At 39.2% G+C, this 24,365-nt stretch overlaps 2 protein-coding genes and 1 long non-coding RNA gene across 12 annotated transcripts in view; 2 read left to right on the forward strand and 1 right to left on the reverse strand.

The window, feature by feature from the left end:
• Positions 1 to 5,519, forward strand: part of LRCH1 (leucine rich repeats and calponin homology domain containing 1) — a 146,059-nt gene extending 140,540 nt beyond the window's left edge. For 4 of the 5 annotated variants that reach the window (XR_003254596.1, XR_003254597.1, XR_003254598.1 and 1 more), the window contains one exon: positions 2,872 to 2,949. Coding sequence is in view for 1 of the 5 variants with exons in the window: in XM_026072199.1 (XP_025927984.1) it covers positions 2,872 to 2,985 (114 nt within the window). In the remaining 4 variants the exon portion in view is untranslated. Of the gene's footprint in view, positions 1 to 2,871 lie in introns of all 5 variants that reach the window. The other variant, XM_026072199.1, reaches the window with a different exon arrangement.
• A 3,921-nt stretch (positions 5,520 to 9,440) lies between these two features.
• On the reverse strand, positions 9,441 to 24,359 carry ESD (esterase D). Of its 6 annotated transcripts, none has more exons than XM_026072206.1 (9): positions 24,278 to 24,359; positions 23,002 to 23,077; positions 21,947 to 22,035; positions 19,884 to 19,982; positions 17,012 to 17,136; positions 16,087 to 16,206; positions 14,194 to 14,292; positions 10,750 to 10,917; positions 9,441 to 9,660 (listed from the first exon to the last, which is right to left on the reverse strand). In XM_026072206.1, exons 2-9 carry the CDS (start codon positions 23,067 to 23,069, stop codon positions 9,580 to 9,582), a joined length of 849 nt encoding a protein of 282 aa, XP_025927991.1. In that variant the 5' UTR covers positions 23,070 to 23,077; positions 24,278 to 24,359; the 3' UTR covers positions 9,441 to 9,579. The 6 variants fall into 6 exon arrangements, with proteins under 6 accessions (XP_025927991.1, XP_025927990.1, XP_025927993.1 ...); XM_026072205.1 differs by lacking the exon at positions 24,278 to 24,359 and adding an exon at positions 23,995 to 24,087; XM_026072208.1 differs by lacking the exon at positions 24,278 to 24,359 and adding an exon at positions 23,423 to 23,486.
• Positions 24,228 to 24,365, forward strand: part of LOC112969179 — a 2,562-nt gene continuing 2,424 nt past the window's right edge. The window contains exon 1 of the long non-coding RNA XR_003254602.1: positions 24,228 to 24,269. This is a non-coding gene — a long non-coding RNA (uncharacterized LOC112969179). The remainder of the gene's footprint in view (positions 24,270 to 24,365) is intronic.

Genomic DNA, 24,365 nt, shown 5'->3' on the forward strand with positions numbered 1-24,365 from the left:
GCAGAACCCAGTCTTTTAACTTAAATGACCGGTTTAGGGTAGGTTTGGAGCAGAAATTTGGGGGATGCATTGGAATGACTGCGAAATGGGCATATTACTTTGCACTGACTGGACAGTAGCTCCAGCAGAGAGGAAGAGTAACAGGTAGGAATGGGAGGAGGCTGTTTCATAAACTGTCACAGCTGTCTGTCAGTAAATGTGAATCAGAATCTGCAAACTCAACCCAATGAATGCAAGTGTAAACCTACTGTTAGCAGATCACCAGAATGTTGTAGCATCTTCCCTGCAGAGAATTGCGTGTTGTTCATTTATCACAGACCTACTCAGCCAAACTCCTTGAAAACTGCCTGTCTGAAATCATTTCTTGAGTCTATGTGTGCAAAAGGAATCCACAGCATTTGTTTGGAGTTCTGAGTTATAGACATGAACCTTAAAAAAAAATTTAAATTAAGTGGGGGAAAAAAACACTTTATAACATAATAAATATTTTAATATTTTAAACAGTAAATATAAAATTTAAATATAAAATACAGATAAATTACGATTACCAGTATCAGATGCAGTAATTTAAAGTTTGACTCTCCCTTTTTAGGGTCTCTAATTAAGAGAGGAAAAGCTGCACATTTTATCTGTTAACTAGGCTGTCTATCTTGGGTTGTTTTCAGCCCTGGGCTGCAATAAATCTACCTCAAACTAAACACAGACATGGTTTGTGAAGGCCTCAAATGAAACCCTCTTCCTGCAGAAGATTTTATTAGCAATTTCAGGAGACTATGGTACTTTGTCTCGTACAGACGGTTTAACTCTGATAACTGTTGTCAGTTTGATTGATGTTTTGATCTGTCGTGGTCGTCTTGTGGCCCATTTTGTTAAGAGCCCAGGCCAAACCAGTTTCAATTCACCATTAAGGAAAATAAGTAGTTTGAACAGGAGATAACGAACTGTTGTGCATTGGAGGTTGGCTAAAACAGTGTGATAGTAAATGATCAGTTTTCATCCTCTCTAGAGGTTTTCAGTTGAGTGCTTYGTACATTGATGTTCGGCCCTTGGTTAGTGTTTTCAGCTTTCTTGGAAAGGAAGTGAAAAGTGAGTTGGTAATATTTTCAGATTTTCTCTCCCTGAGGCTGGAGTGGGCTGTGAGGAACTTCACAATGATTTAAGAAAGCTAAGTGATGTTTGAGCACAAAGGAAATACTCATTAATTAATAAAAAGTTATAAACATTGGAAGAACCAGAGCAGCTGTTTAATGCTAGTAGTATTGAGATGGAGCTGTGACCCACTAGGGGAGAATCACTGGGCAAAGCCTGGAGAACAGTGGAGGTGGATAAAAGCAATTAAACACAGGTACATAACATGATAAAAACTGTATTAATTGTTCTTGTATATACCAGTTCCTGTTCCATCATACTGAATGTTAAATTTAGTTTTAAGGGTTCAAAGAGAAGTTAGGGAGGGGACTAGAGCTGAAGAAAATGTATGAGAAGAGAGGTTGAAGAGATTAGGACTGTTTAAATTGGAGATGTAATTAATATGAATATGAGAAAATGTAACAAAGGGAGACAGTATCATGCATTATATAAAAATAAGATGCCCTTAGYTGACATTGCTTACATTACAAAAGCAAGAAGAGCATTCAGTAAAAGACAGACAAGCAATTAAAACCTAATCTCAAATTCATCAGTAGCTTTAGAAGCTAAAAGTTTATCAAACAGCTAAGAAAGATTCAGTATTGAGAATATCAAAACAGTCCATATTCATGTACAGGCGCTTAGGGAAAGAACAGGAAGGTTAGGCCAGGTATTTGGTGCTCATTCAAGCTTTCTGACATCTACAGCTTAGGGACTTCATGAGCCATGGACTGTATCCGCATGTTTGTTTAGTAGTACTTGATGGATCTTTTCTTCTGTTCATGTATTTTTGTGATCCCATTTACACTTTTTGGCTTCCATGTTGTGGCAAAAAATCTCAGTTTTAATTGTGGTTTGTGTGAAGTAGTATTTCCATTTGTTTATTATAAACCTGCTGCCTGATTTCCTAATTTTGTATATTTTATTAACATAAATACCCCCACCTCCATTAAGGAAAACTTTTTCTTAAATATACAGCCAGTCATAGCACATGGATACCTCTAAGCAAGCCTTTCTATAATAATACACTATGGGGTTTCTTGTTACCTGTAGGAGATAAGTGTCTATTGTTCGAGAGGATACTAACTGTCTTCTGATACAACAGCCTCTGTGGACAGCTAATAGGTTTCATCCTGGCCATGACTGCTGCGTCCTAACGGTGAATAAAGTTGATTCCTGGATATTTCAAAATAAGTTTCTAATTATTCAGAATGAAATGCTTCATCCATTGAATGCACAGCATTATTCACACTTTTCTCTAAGTGCTAATGGGTGACTTTCAAGGTGCGTATCCTGGGAACCAAGACCTGCCCTTCTACAAGTCAGTGGTAAAACTTTTTTGAGCCTTCTGTCCCCACACCAACTCATATGTAACAAGGGGCAAATGCCATGTTATCTCACTTCATAGGTAAAAATTTCAGTGTGTACTCGTTAGCCTTCACTCTTAGTTGCAATGTTTGCATACGGTAATGACCATAGAACAGAATGGTTTCCTGTGAGGCCCAGAACATTTACAGATCTTACACTCATTCATAGACAGAATGAGAGCAAAAAGAGAATGTTTCTGTCAAAATCATAAGAAGTTTTTTTTGTTTGGTTGGTTGGTTTTTTGTTTTTTTTAATTAAAAATAGCTTATGGTTCCTGCTTGTTGGGCTGTGTATTTCAACCGTGTTCGTGTAAAGCAAGGTTTTGCAGTAAGTAATGAATAGTCTAATCTTTACTCCTTTGTTTGTTTTTTCTAGGAGAAGCTCTGCCTACCACATCACATCCTAGAAGAAAAGGGCTTGGTAAAAGTGAGCATAACAGTTCAAGCATTACTAGATGTAACCACAGTGAAACAAGCTTTATTCACATGAAACTACTATTTCTGCTGTAACCAGCTCCACTGTGCCGTCAAAGAATCAAAATATTGCCCGTCTTTTCAAACTGCATTGAAAAAACAGCACTTCAAGAGTATTCTTATACTTCTGGTGTTAAAATAATCTTTCAGACTGTAAAGGCGCATCAAACTACAAACCAGAATCTAAACAGGAACATTTTATAGAGCAAACTGGCGCTTCACTGCTTTTATAGCTCACTTTGTACAGTACTTACTAAAACAGCCACCTCTCTGCCACTTAAAATTGTGTGGAATACAGCTGTCTTGCAGCAAGATACCTTCATATTATTAAACTAAGAATCATTGTAATCATTTGGGGGGGGGGGAAGGAGAGTAAATCAAACTGCTACCATGTTAGGTTTTTCTGCAGTTGCTTCAGGCCGTTGCCTTTTAAAAATATCCAGACATAAAATATTTATATAAATATTATTTATTAGTGAGTTGTTATTCATCCTTTGGATGCAAAATGTAAATTAGGAAACTGTATTTTATTACTGCTTTTTTGTGGTTAAACACTTTATTTTAATATAAATATTTAGTTATTTTTTATTCTACTTGGTGTGCAGTAGCTCTAGATCTCCGTAAATTGTATTTTCTAATATGTAAGATAAAAAGTAAACAAAATAGGTGCTTTTACTAAAAGAACAGCTAGCTGGGATGACATTCTTTATTTTTGGATTTGTGGAACATTGGTTAAAAATTGGTCTGCATTCCACTGAGTTTCCTACATTCCAGTAGCACTTTTCCCTCCACTGGACTAAATTGGCTGAAACTGAGAGCACACCCATTTTATTTGTATATAGGTGTTAAAAAAAGAAAAGACGTAAACTTGAAAAAAATAAATGTGAACAAATATTTTTGATTGATACTTATTTTACTATGCACAAGACATTAAACTTTTGCCACAACAAAATGAATGATGTGTATTAGGATCATGTGTCTTGAAATATAATTTTGCACTGTAACTTTTCTTTAAAGACTACAGCACTACAGAACAAATAATGAAAAAATACAAGAACATTAATGAGAAGTTTTATCAGGTAGCCAAAAAATTTGAATTTTTTCTTCAGTGATTCCTTCAAGAAGAGCTAAAATTATTAAAATTGGTAAAGGCAGTCTTAAAGACCTGATCTTCCAGATACTACCTGCTGGGTGCAGTGCTTCTCCTTGTAATCTCCATCAATGACTTGAGTCCAGCAGTTTCCCACTGAACTAAGCACAATGTTCTGTAGTGAATGTTTGCAGGATCAGACCTCTAATCCCAAATCAGCAATAGGAAAAAAGGTGGTGGTTATTATTATTACTTTAAAATTTTGAAGAGATTTTTCAAAGCATAATTTATTATTAAAACATCACGTATGTTCTGGATCAAAAAGTTCCAGCACAGGGATTATCACAGTGTCTGGAACATCCATTTTTCTTGTATGTGAAAAGCTAGTGATGTAACTTCAGCAAACAGGACAGGGAAGTTGCACGTGGTGAAAAGGCTAGCTGATAGGGGTCGATGTTGCATATAAGCACATAGCGTTTGAAATCCGTTATGACACAAGCGAGGCAATGCGGTGGGAGAATTCAATAGCAAGAGAATGTGGAGAAATGATTGTAGCAAGACTTTTTGAAAGAAGGATGCATACTTGTCACTACTGCATATCTAGGCAGAGGTATGTGCTTGTTCACACAAACACTGCATTTAAAAACACCAGTATTTCAATAGCAGATTTTTAATCTTTAATACAGTATTTGAATGCAGACTATGCATTTTAACGTCACAAATTGCCAATGTACTAGTATGTATTGATAGCAACTTGTAAGGAGGAGAGAAGTGGTCTTGCGGACAATGAGACATACAGTATGCATAGAATATCCAGTTACTTCAACCAAAACAAAAGCTTTTGTTCTGTAGAGGGAACATTAACTTAAATTGTAATTTTTGATTGGCAGCTAGTATATTGTTTCCTATAAAATGTACTGTGCACTTTAACACTAAATTAAAATGTATTTTAATATTTTACAGAGCTGCACAAATATCTGTTTTGTCAAAAAGCACGAACAATGTAAAGAAAATACATTTTCAACTCAGAGTTTATCAAATTTTAAAAGCATTCAAAGATTGAGTATAAAAATAGGAATATTGATTTCTGCATCTTGAGGGATAAAATGCAGGTTTCTGAGTATTTTTTTACAATGTATATATGGCAACATGAAGCTTTGTAATTATTATTTTGACAAATCTTGTTTTTTCATAATTAAAAATTTTTTTTCCTCCTGATAATGTCTTTCAGTAATTGCTTCGAGTTGGCTGTAAATAGCTCTAAAGATTTTGTAATACAGCTTTTTTTATGCAGTCTTAACCTGTATGGCTAAAAAAAGAATCTTCATGAATCTTTGTACACTATTTATATGTGCAATAAAACATGCATGGCAAACCTATAATACCATAAGCAGTGAACATAATGTATATAGAAAATCTTTACTGTAGTTACAATTAAACTATATTGTTTGTAGAAACCATTTACTGACTACCCCTGTGACTGACAGTTTATTGTAAAAAAAAAAAAAAAAAAAAAGTGTTTGGAGAGCTTAAAATTGTGAACGATGGACAAGGTATTTGGGGTTGGAGATGATGACTAGATTACACAAATAAAGGTAATTTTATCAGCTAACCTAGGAATAGGATCCAGCTAACGTCTGGTTGCATGTTTTGTGAGGCAGGAAAGCTGCTGGAGTTCTTTTACAGTCACCTGGTTTTATATACTCCAAGCTCCTGAACGCAACAGGCCCTAGAAGGGCTATTTTTGCCATTCTGTCTGTTCACCACCTTCACAAAATGGTTTGTTGCACTTCCCTAGCAGATCCAAATGCCTACTTCAGGCTTTGGGGAGAGGAATTAAAATTCCTGCAAATGAGCTTCCTACTTTGCTGCTCCAGTTGCTTAAAATCTCCTGCCCATCATGTAGGAAACAGTAGTGATTGACTTAACTGCCTGGTGCTTCCACTGGTAGATGACCCAACAGGCTTGGCCATGTCCTGGCAGCTTGGAGTCACCAGTGTCAGACACTTGCTCTGCCCCTGTCCCTCCATGGGGCTGTTCTGGAGCAGCTGAAAAAGGTGGGAGAAGGGAGGCTCCACCTTCAGTTTTCTGCTTTTCCAGGGTGGTTTCTCTACCTCACATTGCTGTATCAGAGGCAGCTTCATTTTCCCTGTCCTTCTTTTGAAATGCAGAGTTTATTCTTCAGGCTGTTTCAGTGAACAATCTGGTAATTTCTGTATTTTAGTGAATCCAAGGAATAATGCAGTAACTTTCTGACTTGGGGATATCTCAAGTGTGGCTGGACTGTGCCAGACTTTTGTCCTTTTCCTCATCTGCAGAAATGGTCAGTAGGGACAACGGGAAGTAGAATTCCACAGTGCTGCTGCTGGTAGGTTTAGGTCAGACCATCTCGGGGCTAGAAAAAGGGCTATGGTTGAGCCATGGATCCTGCTTTTGATAGCCAAGGAAGCAAAATACCTTTGTGCATCTTGCAGGAGTTTCTGCCTTTGAACACACAAGCTTGATGGACTGATAGCTGTGTTATGCTGGACATGATTTAGGTGGGAAGGGACCTCCAAAGGTCCCCTGGTCCTGCTCCTCACTGAAAGCAGAACCTACTTACAGATGGCAGCCAAGGGCTGTGTGCAGTTGAGTTTTGAGCATTGCCAAGAATGGAGATTCCCCCAACCTCACCCATCTCCTGGTGGAGTTGGTAGAGATGGTCAGTGTCTGTAACCCCCTGCACAACTAATGCAAGTCTTCTCACAGGTTTGCACTGTCTTGGATTCACAGGCACTGCTTTCCTTGGAAGAGGGCAAGTCTGGGGTCCCCTTTCTCATCAGCAGTCTGGCACCAGTTTTGTAGAGACATCAGGGAAGTTTCTGTGAAGCCTTGAGGTTATGGACAGCAAGTTTTCATGGACTGTGGAGAGGGCCCTCCTGACACCCGAATCTGCTCCTGGTCACAAGCAGGCTAAAGGAAAGTCACTTTCAAGGACAAAAGCAGCAGTGTGTATAAATACTAAGTTTTATCAAGAAAGCAAACAGTGCTGAAGGGCAGTCAATGATTAGGTGTTCTGAGTGGAAAATGGGGCAGGTATTTTTAGCTCCAAAACTGTAGCTGGGCTACTGTTTGGAAAAGTTGACATTGTGTGAGATCTCCTTCTCAAGCATAGATTAAAGAAAGACATTGGAAATAAAGTCCTCTCCCCCCTCCCTCCCAGTGTTTTGGGAGACTTAGAATTATGCTATATAACAAACATGAAAGAGTTTAGGGGTTTTTTTTTCCCATGCAGGGCAAGCTGTTTCCTACCTAACATAACAGTTCTAAAATGGTGGTTGAAAAGCACTTAGAGTAAATTACAGGGTTAAACCTGCTTTTTAGTCCTTTTTTTTTCCTCTCTCTCATATAAAACATGCATACACCTGTTTGTTAGGGAATGGSGGGGGGCATGTCCATTTCACTTAAATGCAACTATCAGTCAGACTCAGGGAAAAAATTACTAGCTTTGACACACAGCAAATGGTAATGTTTATCAGAAGTACCTGCACCAAATTGAACACTCTGACCTGACACCACTGCTACTCCATTTATATTATTACTTGGCACAGGGTTGTAATACAAGCCCAGAACACTTCTGTTCCATTCCAGTATTAGAAACAGCCCAGTAATTCATTTGCTGGCTATGGCAGAGGCAAGGCAAAGGGAACAGGGTATTCACTTGACTTTAAAGGGGTTGCCTCCAGATAGGAGGCTGCCATGCATTAAAAAAGCCTTTGAGCCCATTTTGATTTTGAGAGTGCRGAGAAAATCTGAGTTTAACACTTATGGCTTAAAATTTTTACACCAGTAATTCCTCCTTTCTTGTAAAGCAGGGCAGTGTTTGTTATAAACCTACCCAGGGTGGAGAACCATTGTGWTCATTCAGCATTGGAGAGAACCTTTGCAATTTTATCTTCTCCCACCTTCTAAGCTTACTTCAGAAATAAGTAGACACAAGCTGGATAAAAGTCAATAGGCAACTTAAGCCAGTCACCACTAAACAGAAACATAAGTTCCCAGCGTTAGTCTCCCTGCAATGTAGGAGCTAGTCCACACAAATAAGAAAGCACTCAGCATCACTTACTTACTTACACATGCAAAGAGCTTCTACCTCTACCTCCATGCTTCTGCTGGCGGAAGTCAAGGTTTGAGCAAGGAGAGATGTCTGGACTCAGCCCCATCATAACTATCTATCTGTTCTCACGTGACAAGCCACTTTTACTTACTTACTCAAAACTGTTTCAGGCTCACTACTTTTCCGTGAATATGAGTGCTGTACCTCAGGGGAAGCTGAGCATGATACAGAGATGAGCTACTGCTCCACTGAGAATGAAGTTCTACATTGCAGACTGGAAACAAGCTCTCAATAAGGGATGTTCCTCTGCAAGCCATCATTTGCCCAAAAAGCTAGTAGTCAGTCTATGTCTTTCAGTAGCTGGAGTAGCCTGGGATGGAGTTGGCAGAATACGTGTGCAGAGCCAGACGGCACACTTTTCAGGGGAGCAAACACTGCCTCTCCCCTTTTGCATGGTACAGATAAAACAGTAAAGAAGAGCTCCTGACTGATTGATTGCTTGAATTTAAGATAAACAACTCACTGGAGCAATCTGTATTCTTGCCCCACACAAGGTACCTGGCAGAATTATACCACCAGGAACATCCATCATAACTATCAGATGTAGATTCTCAGCAATGAGATTATAGATCATACAGAGCTAGGGATTGCCTCTGCAGATTTATTTATCAGTTTTTTCCACTCCTGCCAATTCTTATCCAATCCATAAAAACTTATGCCATAAGCCTTTATCACTCAGCAACAGAGGGGAGGGAAGAAAGAACCACCCCTTCTAATAGAGACTGCTTCCTTCACACTGTTTTTAAGAGGTCTTTCCTTCAAGCACCATCCATTAAATACTCTCCAGATTACAGTTCGATGTTAATAATGCATGGAACAGTAAACCACAATGCACAGCAAGCTTCTGTCTGTATTCACCGCCAGACTTTATCCTTGGAACATACTTAGATGGGCCAAGGAAAAATACACCAACACTTCAGACTGATTAAGTAGGTTGATTAGTTCTGGAGCTAATGACTTCCTTCAGCACTAAGTGATGAACTGAACGCTGGTATTTATTTAATCAGCTGAAGAACCACTCTGTTGCTATTCACAGCCTCTGCATAGTTGTGCTAGAAGCAGTCCTGAGGGCCCAAGTATGTAAATACATCCATATTCTGAAATTGACTCAACTGCTAATTTTCATTTTTACCTGAAGTGCAGCATGTTCCTTCAACGGTGATGAGACAGTTTTCAAAGCATGTAAGACCATTCAAAATACTTACTTTGAAGCACACACATCAAATTAAGTAGGACTCTCATTTTATTAGCAGTACAATCAGAAGAGCTTCATTTTATAGACAATAATTCAACAAATTATTTCTGTTTAGTTCACCCATACCCCTTCACTCATATTGGACAGAAGATGCTCCCATCCAAAGGGTTCAAGCATTAAGGTATTTTGCATGGTGTTTGATGTGATCATTAATAAACGTTGCAATGAAAAAATAGCTGTGATCATAACCCTAGAAAAAAAAAAAAAAAAAAAAAAAAAAAAAAAAATCAGCAAATACATATAGTTCATGATAAAGCAATCATGCTACGCTCTCTTTTCTAGGAAAGTTAATGAGTCTTTCTGTTTTGATCTCTTTTAACAAATCAAAAATATCTGTATTATATATAAAATCTATTAAGCCTACTTAACCCAAAGACTAAGTATAGGTGAACCTTAGGAGGCTGAACAAACAGAATGTACATTACACCAGTCTAGTCTGGGCATGCAACTTAGAGATTGATAACAGCAAGCATTACCTGTAGAGAAAACAGTTGCTCTCACTAGCATTGTCCTACTGGGAAAACAGGGTATATGGAGAACGGGGCCGAAGTCTTGATTAATGCTCTGGCACTTTATTAGAAAGACAAAGAAACCTCTGGAACAGCTCAGTTTTGTTAGCACTAACTCTATCCTTTCGTGCAGAACGGTGTAAAAGCCCTTAAAATAAATCAGAGAGGACAATCTCTCTAACTCTCCATAACCAGGCTCCACACTGGGTCTGGCTTGAAGCTGTGAGATGCTTACAAAGAAAGCGTTATTCTGGGCCACTGTGCTATAAGAAAGAGCAATCCTTCCACCAGAGTCCTTAAATGAATCTAGTATTTCAAAGCAATTCCACACCCTTCCTGAATTATACAAACACGTGCAAACTAGATCACAAAGTTTTACACTGAATGCAATACCCACCATACAGATAGAAAATCTAGCAAAAGTACATTCATCATAATGCTTATACAGTGACTGTGATACATATTAAAAATAGTTAATACTTCCTCTTCAGCCCACCACCAGCAAATTACCGTCTAACCACATCAGTTTTTGTAACTAAAATCATGACCCCACCTAGTGGTCAAATGCAGTGAATGTGACGGATATTGCACTCCTTACCACTTGCTAGAAGGGAAAAATAACTTCTTGCCTTCCTCACTTGGCCAAGGACAGACTCACAGGTAAATAAGAGCCTACCCAGTGAACAGACATCTTTCTGATTAGCTGCTGCATCCACTCAAAAAATCATGAAGCATCAACCCAACAATCACGGATTGCAGAAGCAACTTGCCTGCTGCAGTCTAAAGACTACTGGGATTTTCCTCTCTGTGCAGGCAGCGATGAAGTTATCAGGCAGTAACTGGCCTGCTGATAGGAACTGGTCATCTTTGCCTTGATCAATCAAGAAGTCCAGGTGGGAATCTGGACAGGACTTCACAAGCTGTGTAGCATCATATGCCTGAAGAAATAAATTTAAGAGAGGAACAGTACTAGATGCAAGAAAGTAGTTCTTAGCCTAATAATTACATATATTAGACTGGATCAAATTTACTGACTGCAAGAAAAGAATGGCATATATGGAGTTTCAAGTGATACTATATACAAACCACATCAAGACCCCCAATTACAGTTTGGAAAAAAACAATCAGGCTCTCATACACTTCCCTACAGCATAGCTTGGAGGAAAAAAAAATGAACAAATTCTGCTAAAAGACAAAACACTTGACTAAGACATGCTGGAATTCTCAAGCTAGAAGCAGTTAACACATCTTTTGAAGATACAAATGGGATTTTCCTCACCCTAAACGTTACCTCTGAGGGAAATACTGCATTAGGATTTCTTGACCACTCAGAAGGACCTTGACACAGGACAGGAGCTCCTGGAAGCTCAGGTATAAGCAGTCATGACCAATTACTACCGCTAACTGCAAAGAGATTTAACTAATACTCTGCCACTGTTGTGATCCAGGGTTTAGCAATACCATCAATCTCACCTTCTCTCCACCTGTGGCAAGCTATATTCATGGTTTGGGTCTATTCTATGTCTTAAGTTGATTAGAAAGCTAGGAAGGTTTTTCTGTAGACACTCCTGAACAAGATACCTGCCCTACAATGTCTGGTCTGCTAGCAGGATAGCACAGATGAACCAGGCTGGTGCCTTCCCTCCATGTGCTCTAAATCAGCAGCTCAGCCAAGAAGCACATAGAGATTCCTCCATGATCTGTTTTCAAGGATTGATTTTTAAAGCCAAAAGCACTTTTGAATCAGGTTACAAGGGAGAAAAATTCAGACTGATGTAGGAAATGGAAACTAAGGCTATTTATATAAATTATGTATGCTCCCAAAGGTCACCGTGATATCACAGAGGGATCTTAAAAGACTGTGGAAAGCAGTTTATTAACAGCTATAAACATCTGTATCATGTCGAAGAAATAGGATTTGGGGAATAAATCAAAGCTAGGAACTTAGTAAATAAAAGAGGCAAAAAACAAGGAGAAAATTTTTACCAAGTCAGACAAAAAAATTCTAGCCCAGAGTAATTATTTCAAGAGACACACCATTAATAACAACACCAAAAAAATGAGTACATAAATATCTCAGTTCCACATTTGGAAAACAGCCAGCTGATGGATTCATATATCACAAAGATGAAATATCCTTTGTTCCTGACAGAACAAAGATGGTGATGTTAAACTGCAGCTAGTAAAGCAAACAAAACAAGAGAAAAAACACCAAATGTGGATAATATGCATCCAAGAGTTAAAACAGAGCTGACTGAGCCAGTCTTTGTATTTCTGTATCTTCCACATCTCTTTGACGACTGAGGAAATTCCAGACAACTGGAAAGTTATACCCATGTTTAAAAAAGGGCAAATGATACGATCTAGGTAATTACCATCTTGGCAGTTTGACATCAATTCTGGACAAAATGGAACATCCAGTACAGAGCAAAATGAATAAAGAATCAAAGAACAGGAAACATAATCAAGTACCAATTCACATGCTTGTACATGAACTAGATCCTACTAAAATAACTTGCTGCAACTAATTTGGCTCCTAAAGGTCAAAGCACTGAGGTAACACACCTATGCTTAAAGCAAGGCGTTTAACTTCGAAGGTACCATGATAATTTGACTGAGAAAACCTGGCACGATAGAGAAACCAAAATGGCACACACTGCGTAAATCAAACACTACTAACTAGCATGTCCCATAACATACTTGTAAATGGGGAACATGTTCCCAGTGGGGTCCTGTGCTTGGTAAATGCTCAAAAAAAGAAAAAAAAAGAAAAAGGAAATTCTTAAAAAAGATGGGGCAGATGACAGCTGCTTAAGGCAGTGGAAAGGACATGTCACCAAAAGACAGCAAAATGCACAGCCCTACCCCGAGGAACTGGAGCTAGGCTTTCTGAGTGCAGGACATCTCAGATGCAGAAAAGACACTGCAATGAACGTGGGAGCTTGTGCTCAGCTGAGTACTGTGGCGATGGTATAATATGATCCTTGCACATGTTAACATGGCAATTTTAAGCAGCAACAGGGAGATCAGTGGTTGTATACCTGCGCCAAAGGCAGGTTTAAGTCTGTTCCTGGTGCCTGTCATTGATAATACTGGACTGGGCTTGCAGAAGAGCCTCAAAGTGAATAAGAGTCCAAAAACGTAAGTTTTTTTAGCAAAATAAATTCATTTTGTTAAATTTAAGCAAGTTTAACTGGGGATTTATGACATTCTTCAAGTAACTGCATGGGAAATAGCAGTTTCATAATACAGGGCTCTTCAAAATCTGCTAACAAAGCATACAGAAAATCCAGTGGCTGGAAAATATCAGGCTCCAAAAATGACGCTTTTTTTATTTTTAATATAGAAATTATCTGATTAACAATAGTGAAAGTTGCTCATCCTCTCCATCTCTAAAATATTTAAAACAGACCTGAACATCTTCCTAAGAGAGGCTTAAATCCAGTTTACAAGGGATTTAATTTCAGTCTGTGTTTATATATAGGGAAATCAGTGTACCTGGTCACCACAACCCTTCCCAACTTTTCAATCCAGGAATAAAATGCAATGTTTCTGCTGAGATGAAAAATACTGAAGGACTGCCCAAATAATACAGCAAAATGCACACAAACATTTTCATAACTCAGCAATTCATATAAGACTATTTATTTCAATATCAGGGACCTGAGGCTAAAACCTAACTTAGTTTGGTTTAATCCTGTTCTACTGAATACTGATTTCCAAGTATCCAACGGGCTCCTGTTTTAGCTGCATCCAACAGGCTGCTCCCACAGATGCCATGAGGCTCATCAGTCTCCGACCAGTGTGGATCAGTCTCTCCTCTCAGGCTACTACCAGAAAGCAGTTTTGTACACTGAGACTGTGAAGCAGATCGATTCTGGGGGGACACAGCTTAACTCTCTTCTAAACTGCTCACTGCTTTCACACATTAGGGAAAAGTCTCAGACTGCTCATAATTTTTAAGATTTTCATAAAACAGGGAGGAGTTTACTGTTGACTGATGAGAGCCTTTATCTCATTACATTAGTTACAAGCACCACCAGGCAACAGCAAGTCATTCCCACGCGTACAATGCTTATCAATGCTTAGGCATTTAGTTGTACTGCAATGTTAGCGCAGGGGCACTCCAGGGTTTTGCTCTAGACTCCTTGTGTAATGTGTTTAGAGATCATTCGTTCACAAGTTTTTAAAGGACTGTGAGTTCCAAAACATACCTCCCATTTGCTTGTATCTGACCCCAGATATCCACCAAAGGCTTTCTTCCCCCACTGACACTGAATAGGGTTGCAGATAGGAGCAAACGCCGATACAGACTGTTTGGAAAGAAAGAGTAAGAAAAACATGAATTAAGAAAAGTGATTTTTGATAACTAAGAAGCAAATTGAAAGCCTCTTCTGTTCTGACGTTACCATTGCCAGAACCCAGGATTCCCCCACCAGCTGTCCCAGCTAGGGGCCCTAACCATCACACTACTTTTCTCCTATTTGTTCTCTCTAGCTCCACGTTTTTTGCTTGCCTTTTTGCGCAGCTGCCAAGCTTCAAAAGGAAGGGCTAGATGCCCCATTCCTTCCCTTGCTGGGAGACGTTGGCTTAAATTCCCTTAAGCAGAGGAGAAGCATCTTAAGCCTGTTATTATCAGGTCAGCACGGTCAGAACATGGGACTATTTTACACCCAACCAGATTGTGGTGTGGCATGAGAAAGGACTAAGGCATGGCACTGACCAGCCAGTCTGACTATGCAACAGCATCTCATGAATTTAGGTACCTCCAGGATTAGAGGTCAAGAAAAGTGCAGTTCAGTTCACAACACTGGGCACTGGTGTCAGAAATCTAAGCCTTATTTTAGGTGTCCACATCCTTCTTTTGGATTTGGCCCTCAGAGCCTCAATATTTCCACTTTTAGGTATTTCAGGAAAAAGCAACAACCAACCTGAGTCACTGACTCTTCTCTGGGACTTTGGCACTTTCAATTTAATTTTTATTTCTTTTGGATAATATAGTTAACACTTAAAGGTCAACAGTGAAAATGAAAATCTCTGAACTACTGGCTCCAAATAATAAAAAGGAGATACAAAAGTAAAGCTTTCTCTTACATTCAGCTGTCTTATAAAGCCAAGTCAATGACACTGACACTGAGCAAATGTTATGCTATTTTCAAAAATGCAGTTGCTATAGGAACCAGACCCTTTAAGAAACGACATCATAGAGAACAGTTCTTAGTTAAATAAACCAGCAAGATTCAGGAAGTACGTAGCTGACTACAAAGTGCAGGGACAAGACAGCCTGTGAAAGGACAGATCTGCAAAGGCAGACTAACTCATCTCTCAGTACACCTGATTCTCCCTCAGAAGCACCGTATGACACAAGCACATCTCCAAAGAGAACAACAAAGTTTCCTTCAACTCTCACAAGTATACGGAGAATCAGTTACAGCACGTTTGATTTAGGTTCAAGCAGAACACAAATGTAACCTCAGATGCCTTGAACACTCCAAAAAAATCAGTATTCAAGAAAGTTGCCTTCCAAGTCCCAGAAAAGATTTTAAAAAAAGAAAAAAAAGAAAAAAAAAAGCTCAGATGCTATTTTGCGTGTGGTTCAGGTAAGCTGTCCTTATAGTTACATTTGCTAGCAGTTGGAGTTAATATATTCTGCAGTAAATTCTAAGCAAACAGAAGTATAACAGTGGTGAATATGTTTGCTGGTAATAAAAGCTCCAAAACAAACAATATTTGAAAAGGTATAGCAAGTCAGATAACCGGATGTCTAGACAATGTTGGCAGCATGAATTAATGCCAGAACTAAAGGGAACCTGTTTATCTTTAACTGTAACAGTTGGTTTGGAAGAGCTGTAGATCATCCAGAAGAAATTTAACTTTTCTCAACTTTTAAAATTTGCAGGTTTTTTAATTTCAGTGATGTCAAATATTCACACCTTCCAGAGTGGGATTTCTGGCAATGTTCCACAATATAATACTAGATATCAACTACTGCAATTATTTCTATATTTAAGGCTATAACAGAAGTTAGTGCTACATTTGACTTCGTCACTTCTACAGAAATCTGTATAAACTTTAGTATACCTCATATAAGCTTTAGTATATCTTACTTTGTACTTTCCAGGATTCTTCAAAGCAAGAATCAGAGCTCCATGGCCTCCCATGGAATGTCCAAATATAGACATCCGTTCAGGGTCAGTTGGAAAATTGGCATTTATTAGTTTAGGCAACTGAAAAGGAACAACAGTGGAATAAAAATGTTAAAGCAATTTGAATATGTCCATACAAATAATTAGACAAATGACTATTTTAATTCCAGGAAAACCACTGAGACCAAAGACACATCTTTGATTCCAGTCTGACATTTGTGATCATGGCCTGAAAGCAATCTGAACAGGACTGTAAAAACTATAAGAAACATTTCACCTGATAATACATAATTTTAAGTATTTTTGTAGAGATCTATCATAACTCTATAACACAGGATGCTGGCATTTCCTTATAACATAGTCTCATTTTAACAGATCCCTAAATATGTATGTGCCCCCATAAGTGGGCAGAATGTCAAGTTGGTTTTTTTTAAATCATTTGCTCCCTATATTCCCATCAACATTAGTTTTAATTTGGATCACACAAACCACACACACAGTAGATTAATCACTCACCTTTCTAATATATTTTTCAAGGATTTCCTTTTCCAACAGTTAAAGAAAAAAAAAAAAAAAAAATCAAAACCACCTCCCTTCTCCCCCTTCCCAAGACAGCTATTGAAAACAGTCTGAGCAAGGCAACTGAAGTATTATCACAGGCAAATGTTGTGGATTGTCTCAGAAGCAGCAGAACAGAGATTTTATGAGAGCAGAGACTGCAAAACTAACAAATCAAGATTAGACGTGTATATCAACCCTGTGGCATCTCAGGCAGAAAAGCTGCCTTTTCTTTAAAAAATAAAATAAATTAATTTAAAAAGCAAGCTTTGGTGCTTGGGTGCTGAACTGCCCCCCAAAATATCATAGAACCCAGCAGCAAAGTTACCTCATCCTTTATGTAGGAGTACATCCTATAGTTTGTTTTCCAAGGATCTTCAGTGGCATCCACATAAAAACCAGCACCAGTGCCAAAATCCCAGCTTTCATCTTCTCCTTCAATATTGCAGCCGCCTACCAAGAAAAATAATTCTATAATTACTGTCTTATCTTTATCAGACATTCGGAATTGGAGAATCTGTCGCATAAATCAGGGACGTAGGACAAGTTTCTCAAACACCCTGCCTCTACGTTTCCAACCTATAGGACAACTCAGATTTTCACGGGTTAATACAATGTTTTCAAGTCAAAGTTCTGCCTTGTTTCAGTACCCTCTCACATAAATACAAATAAGTGCAACACACTTAACTCTCCTAAATTAATTCCATAATTTTTTGTCCAATTTACCTATGGACTTACTCCAGTTTTCATTTACTGATCAGTGTTTCATTTGCTAGACACTGATTAGTAAATTGCTTATTGCCAGTGCAATAAGCTACTGGGTTATTTCAACCACACCCTATTAGACCTCACCCTATCAAGGACAGGACATTACATGAAAAACAGAAACACAGGAAAATTTTCTTCCCCCTGAAGAACAGAACCATATATCGCCAAACAGTTTGCCCAGATCAGTTTTATGTGCCTCAACTAATATCTCCTACTGCTCCCCTTTTAAGATCCCACAATACAACATTCACTGTTCATATCGTTTTGTAAGTACGTAACTCTACCTTTTCTGCGGTTCGTTTCATTGCTCCTACCTAAAACTCCTCATAAAATTCAAGCCATTTCTTTTTTGAATTATGGCAGAGTTGTATCTTCCTTCCCAAGGCTACACTTTCAAACTAAACTTGCAGATGTCTCCTTGAAAGTCAATCCATCCCATCCAGTCTTCTCTAATTCTCCCTTTGATTTGCCTGTGACTTACAGCTTGGTTTTTAGCTTGGTTTTCAGAACAGAATGTAATATTTTAAGGTGTAGGTGACAGAAAATAATGGCCTCCCTTTCTCCAAAACGTTCCCAGTTTTTGCCAGCCAAAATTACACGGGCATTCACAACCGTCAGATTACGCTGCAGACCCACATGTAATTTGAGACAATCCCTGAGAATTTGTGCAAAGATACCTGCCACCCTGTCACGTGTGGAATCAGATTTTTACAAGGATCAAAGTTGAGTTTGCTCCAGTGATGCGTCCTTGAACGCTAAGTGATTTTGTAACTTAACAGTCCAGCAGTCACAGAGACTGGTGGTGCTTACACAACACGCTGGATATAAAAAGCCTGTTATCTTCGGTCCCTTGGAGATGGATGAAAACTAAGCAAGTCCTGCCAGACAACGATGGCAACACCGATTTTGCTGAAAGAAACTTAAGGGAAACCCCAAAAAAAGAAACTTGAAAAGAAACCAGCAAAGGACTCTTCAGCACACTTGCCTGGTGAAGCAAACCCCAACAAGAAAGACAGGTACACTATCAGAGCCCGACAGACAGTCTGTAACTCCAAGTGCTTCACATTTTCCTATAGTCCTTTTCCTTGTCTACAGACAGTCCCTCACTCCTAGAAGGTAAATCTTATGCAGTCATAACTGCAATTAAAAAAGCACATATATCCCCTTAGCATTTCCTCTAAATATGCCAAGATCCCTTCACTTGTCATTGTATTTGAACTGTTCTTCACCTCCTTCTCCAGATAACTCAAAAAGATGCAAGAATATCTGGGTTCTCTGAGCTAAAATCTCAGAGTATAATATGAAACACATACTCAGATTCATCTAAACAGCTGAGCAAATCCTGATGCCTTATTAGACTAGATGGCATGAGAGAAGCTGCAAAGAAGATTTTAAAAGGAAGTGGACAATGCTACAATAGTTAGATACTCACAGAGACAATGTACACAGAAAACATAAAAAACAGTCCCAATACCCAAGGATAATTTTAATCCTGAGAAAACGCAATCTGAATAACGCAAAGTTTAGTTGCACATCTCTAGTCTGCAGCAGATGGTAAAAATGAAGCGTATATTTCATTAATACACAAGTTTTGCTCTTCTGCCCCTCTTCTTCCTTGGAAATATGCATTTCTGTTCTTTAGCCTAACACAACCTAGGTATGAAAAACCTTTTCTGGAAAGAACATCCATTCATTCCCATATTAACTTTGTTCATATCTGAAGCACTAAAATTTGGAAAATATCAGAAGAGTGCCATCTTTGTATATAGCACTCATTAGACTTTAGCAGAAACCAGCAAATATTCAACATAATACACTGAATCCCCATAAGACTGTATATCCAGTACTTGGATTTTCAGGTTTCCCAAACCACATATAAACTCAGCTTTATACAAATAACATCACATCATTTATTTAAAGCTACCTATTGAAACCTCAGGGGGGAGGGGTTTTGGTTTGCTTTAAACTTTTCTAAGCAATGAAATCCTCTGAAGACATGTACTTAATAGGCTTCAGAAGACACAATACAATGAACAGTAAACATTACAGCTGTGTGTGACAACACAGTTCTGTGGATTTTTTAAAGTGTCAGGAAGTCACAAAGCACAARCCCGGGTCTCTGATAATACCAGCTACTTGTCTTCCTTCTCTCCCCATTCCCCAGTCTTCCTGTGTGCTGAACTCGGGGGCCCCTTTGTTCTAGCTTTAGGGCCTTCACAATAAAAGAGTTTCAAATGTGAAATCTTCAACAACAGGTTATTAAGAATATGGATGACATAACCCAGCAAATAATGTAAGACATAAAGGTGAGGTCAGATTGTGACTCAGATGGGCAATACACTTTGTAGTCAACTGCAGCTACTCATTCTTTGAGGATAAACACAGTGAACTTCAGTATAAAGACTTTTATCACATCTTGTGTAAAAACTTACGTGGGCTTGTGTCTGGTGCAACTACAATAAGGCCGTGTTCAGCTGCAGCTTGATGAAAACCAGCTTTCGTTATAAAATTCTGTTCTGTGCAAGTTAATCCTAGACAAGGGAAATACGACCGGTTACATACTGCTCACAGCATTCCAGTTTACAAAACCTAGCTTTTCTACCAGAAAAGCTTTCGAAAAGTATTTCTATCTCCATAAACATGAAAAAGTCCTTTTATTCAGTTCAACAATATTTAATAATCCACAGATCCAGATCCAGTTGCGCTTTCACATTTAGTCACAGTAACATTCGATCAAAAGCTGGTCAATCTGTATTCTGCACCCATACAGCCACTCAAATACCTACTCATGTCACATACGCAGTTTCCTCAAGTACTGCATATTTAAGATAAACAGCACTGGATAGTCAATATGGAATAAAGATACTACTAGTAGAAATAACATCACTAACTTTTGACATCTAACCCTGCAACTGCATTTTTCTGTCCACTGCCATTTCAGCTAGTTATCTCCATTACAGAATTCTACATGCGGTCTGAAAATCTTACAAGCTTTAGACAAAATGAAGGCCCACAGCACTCCGACTCCCAGATACACAGCAATCTGTGTCTTTTGCAGTGCAGCAGGTCTGAAACTGAAGTCCAACTGCAAATAAATAATATTGCAGACCAATATTTCAATTATTCTTCACTGTGCCACTTGAGACTATTATTTGAGGTTATTGATTGTCGTTTTCTCTGAAGGCACGCTGTGGATAACCTCATTTGACTGACATACTCGCCAAGACAGCACACTTTAGTTTTGAAAAATAAAAGTGCTGCATGACTCAGAGCTCTTCAAACAATTTTGATGCTTCCTACTTCAACAATAAACATTCTTCTGTAGTCTGTTCTCATTCCACAAATCAGACCAACTAGCTATGTTGTAAAATGAATGCATATAAGAAATACAGTCTCCACACTACTAGTCAATTCTCCAACTTTTTTAACACAAGCTTCAATAAAACTAGCTACCTCTAAAATTACAGAAGGGTAATTGCTTCTGCTTTTAATTTTGAATATAGAAAAAAGGGATGTAATTAATCGTTCCTGATAGCCGTCACCAACATAAACCCAGTGATTTTGAAAGCAATGGTTTTACATTAGCTCTACAATTTCGGAGTTCAACCCAGCTCTGTAGGAGATGACAAGCACAGGACAGAGGAACAAAACCACAGTAACTGGGAGTCACATATGTATGTGCCGTCTCATCCCTGCTTGCCTTACACCCAGCAAGACAGGAGGTGGATAGGACACCATGGGAGCTGGACAGAAGGACAAAGAGAAATGGTGCTGCAGACTAGAAAACTTTACTCCTGCCGCACCCCCTTCTTCTGCCCCTGGCCCTTACTGATTCCACACTCTTACCTCGCTCTAGACGTGCTGGGTCTAAGCCAGCTGACAGCACCTCCCTTTGCAAGTTCAGCAAATGCTCCCTGCAAAACTCAGGACGTGGTAGAGTCCAAAAGACAAATCTGCTGCCTCCCCTGGGCTAGATTTTGCCCCTACCCTATTAGCTGAAGCTGCCTGTCATAAAAAGAAATAGGAGGTGTCCCAAGGGAAGGCCTGTTAGGAAAACCCTTAAATATATCCATACATATATACATGTGCATGTACACACACTTGTATAAATGTCTACATTTATGTATTTATAGATATAGCAAATCTTAAAATAAACCTTCACRTCATTCATATACCATATCCTAAAACTATTCAACTACAGTCCCTTCTGGGCATGACTTCTATGTCCAGCAAGATCTAGACTGGAGAAAATTCACATGCCTTCCGGATCTTTCTGCAGAAAAAGACACAAATCTGAAAGGCCTGACCCCTGGAGGCCAGCTGAATCCAACTTCATCACGGTACACACAAGGGGTATGTGTGTGCCCCAGAAGATGATCTTTAATAAAATGCAAGAGCTGCCACTGAACTATCTCTGTCTCAGGTTTTAGTAACTGTAGCACAGTATCTTAAATACACTTTCTTTTTTTCAGTTCCTAAAATTCATGTTACTTACCTGAGAGCCAATACAGCACAGGACACTTTCCAGTTTCTGCTTTTGGAGGCAAGTAGATTCCAAATTTCATTTTGCATTTTAGCTCTGTACTGTAGTGATAAAATATTCCCAGTTAGCACTACTACTTAACTAACAAGGTTGTTAACATTAAAAAAGAAAAGTTGAATCAATGCATTTTCAGAATATGACCAGCCCCAAGAGAGAGATATGGTCAGTGAAATATAAGAACTAGAAGTCAAATAAAATTTAAAAAAATATTTAAACTTAGCTTTAGCCTCTTGACTTGACAACAGCTAACCTTCCTATATTTTTTAAAAAATATTAAACTAGACACTTGCAAATAAGCCACATTTTTGCAGTGTTGCTGACAGGGAACAGCTTGAAAATTGAATTTTGAACTCTAGCAATATTTAACTTGAACCTTGCATATCAAATTGGAAAGTAATTTTTAAGGAAGAACACATCTACATGACTTACAGAATACACTGCAGAGCATGTCCCACCAAGAGTGAGTGTTTTCAGTCTGCTAAATCTACAGACTAACCAATTGCCCAATTTATACTAAAGTCTAAAACTGCCAATAAAGCTTATCTGAACATAAATAATGATTCTTTTTTTTTGGATCACAAATAAAAAAATGAATGCTTCTCTTTCCATCCTCATTAAATAAGAAGATTATATCTATTGCCTTTGTCTGCTCAGAGTAATTTTTAACAACGAACAAAAATGAAATATCTGCTAGAGTGGATAGAACTTTGTACACACAGCAGTTCTCTGTGCTGCAAACAGGGCAGCTCAAAGCAATGGAGCTTCATCTTAAAAATAAAAATACTGCCTTCCAGTCACAAGTCTGCAGCAGTAAGTATATTAAACATGTTAAACATTAACACAAAAATACAACAACATAGCCAAAACAGTAGTAGACGACACTTCTTACTTAAGTATGGATACTAGTGAGAACAAACACTATTTTCTTGCAGACTGAGAGCACTGGCAGCAATACTATGGATTCATTACTCCATGCCGAACATTTAGATTGTTTTCATAACATTCACCTGTCATGTTCAAACACCTTCTGGAAACCCTCAAAGCATTTGTTGCTGGAAACCTGTTTCAGTGCCATGGCCTTAACTGTTAAAAAAAGGACAAGTTAAATTTGAAAATACAAGTTCCAGGACTTACTTTATAGCAAGTAATGGGAACAGAAAAGTTAAATACAACTTAAAGCATCTCTGTTTAATGTCACAGTTTCTCAGAATAAAGTGTCTCCTGCAAACACTTTTCTGATCTTTCATTAACTACTTCACTATATTAGTGCCAGGTTGATTGCTGTCTTGCTGCAAAACTCAGCAGTGGCTAACACAGATGAAGTCAGAGGCATGCAGAATAAAGCTTAAATTAGAGCGTGGACATACACGGGGAGGTAGGGGATGAACTCTTGAGAGCAGACCTGACAAAGCCAGCTTCCCCACAGACCTGCACCTCCAGCCCTCTCCACCGCTGCAGTAATCTTCGCTCTYTCCTTGTCTGCCAATGCTACTACTGGAAAAGAAGCATCATGAGCTGTGGCTAGTCCGGAGCAGCACGTGCCAAGCGGCCAGCCTGCTACCTGCACTGTGAACATGCAGGAGATAAACCTGTCCTGCCTTTCCTTCACGGTGCATGCCAGTATCCAGCCACTATTTTTTTTTTCCAGATTGGGCAGAAATGAGCTACCTTGTTCTAAAAGTCTGTGAGACAGCAGAAACACAGGCCTCCAACAGAAGACAGCAACTTATTCCCATGGAAAACAAAATGAAAAATACAAGAAAGGACAAAGTTATGGGAGTTTTAAAATAGTTGGGGGCATACTTGCAGTGAGTTTGCTACAGGAAGGAAACCAGTGAAGGGTCACATAAATGGAAACACTGTCCGTTTTCATGGACAGTAAGGCCAAGTAGGCAGCTAGAAGAGGAAGAGAACTGGTGGGAAGGCATACGAGAACATCCTGATGAGAAACTACATAACCTAAGAGCAGGTAATAAGTGTCAAAATGAAACTGTTCTTACCCTCACACTTGTCCACTCCTATGGTCAATCAGAAAAGAAAACACGTGCACCACAGTCACCCTTCGGGGCCTGCTTATTTTCTTGTACCATCCCATCGGGGCTGGAGTTAGGAAGGGTCCGCAAGGAAGCACACTCACGACCCGGGGCGCCGCGGCCCCACCGCGGCCTGCTGCGGGCAGCCGCGCCGCCCCTCGCCCGCCCCCCGCACTGCCCTTCCCGGCCCAAGCCGACACGCGGCCGGTCCCCGCCTGCTGCCAGCGCCCCCACTCTCCTCGGTATTTACCCTGCCTCCCGCTGTATGTGCACACCGGGTCCCCGCAGCCTCCCCTCCGCTGGGCCGCAGGGCCCGCACGCCGCCGCGCCGCCCTCCC

Source organism: Apteryx rowi, unplaced genomic scaffold (genome assembly GCF_003343035.1).
Source record: "Apteryx rowi isolate R43461 unplaced genomic scaffold, aptRow1 scaffold_339, whole genome shotgun sequence".
NCBI classification, from domain to species: Eukaryota; Metazoa; Chordata; class Aves; order Apterygiformes; family Apterygidae; genus Apteryx; species Apteryx rowi.

Coding starts and splice junctions, on each gene's coding strand:
- ESD (XM_026072206.1), bottom strand. CDS start 23,069: ATGGCACTGAAACAGGTTTCCAGCAACAAATGCTTTGAGGGTTTCCAG. Junction 19,983..21,946: donor TGTGCTGTATTGGCTCTCAG/GTAAGTAACATG, acceptor TCCCTTGTCTAG/GATTAACTTGCACAGAACAG. Junction 9,661..10,749: donor TAGTCTTTAGACTGCAGCAG/GCAAGTTGCTTC, acceptor TTTTTTTTCTAG/GGTTATGATCACAGCTATTT.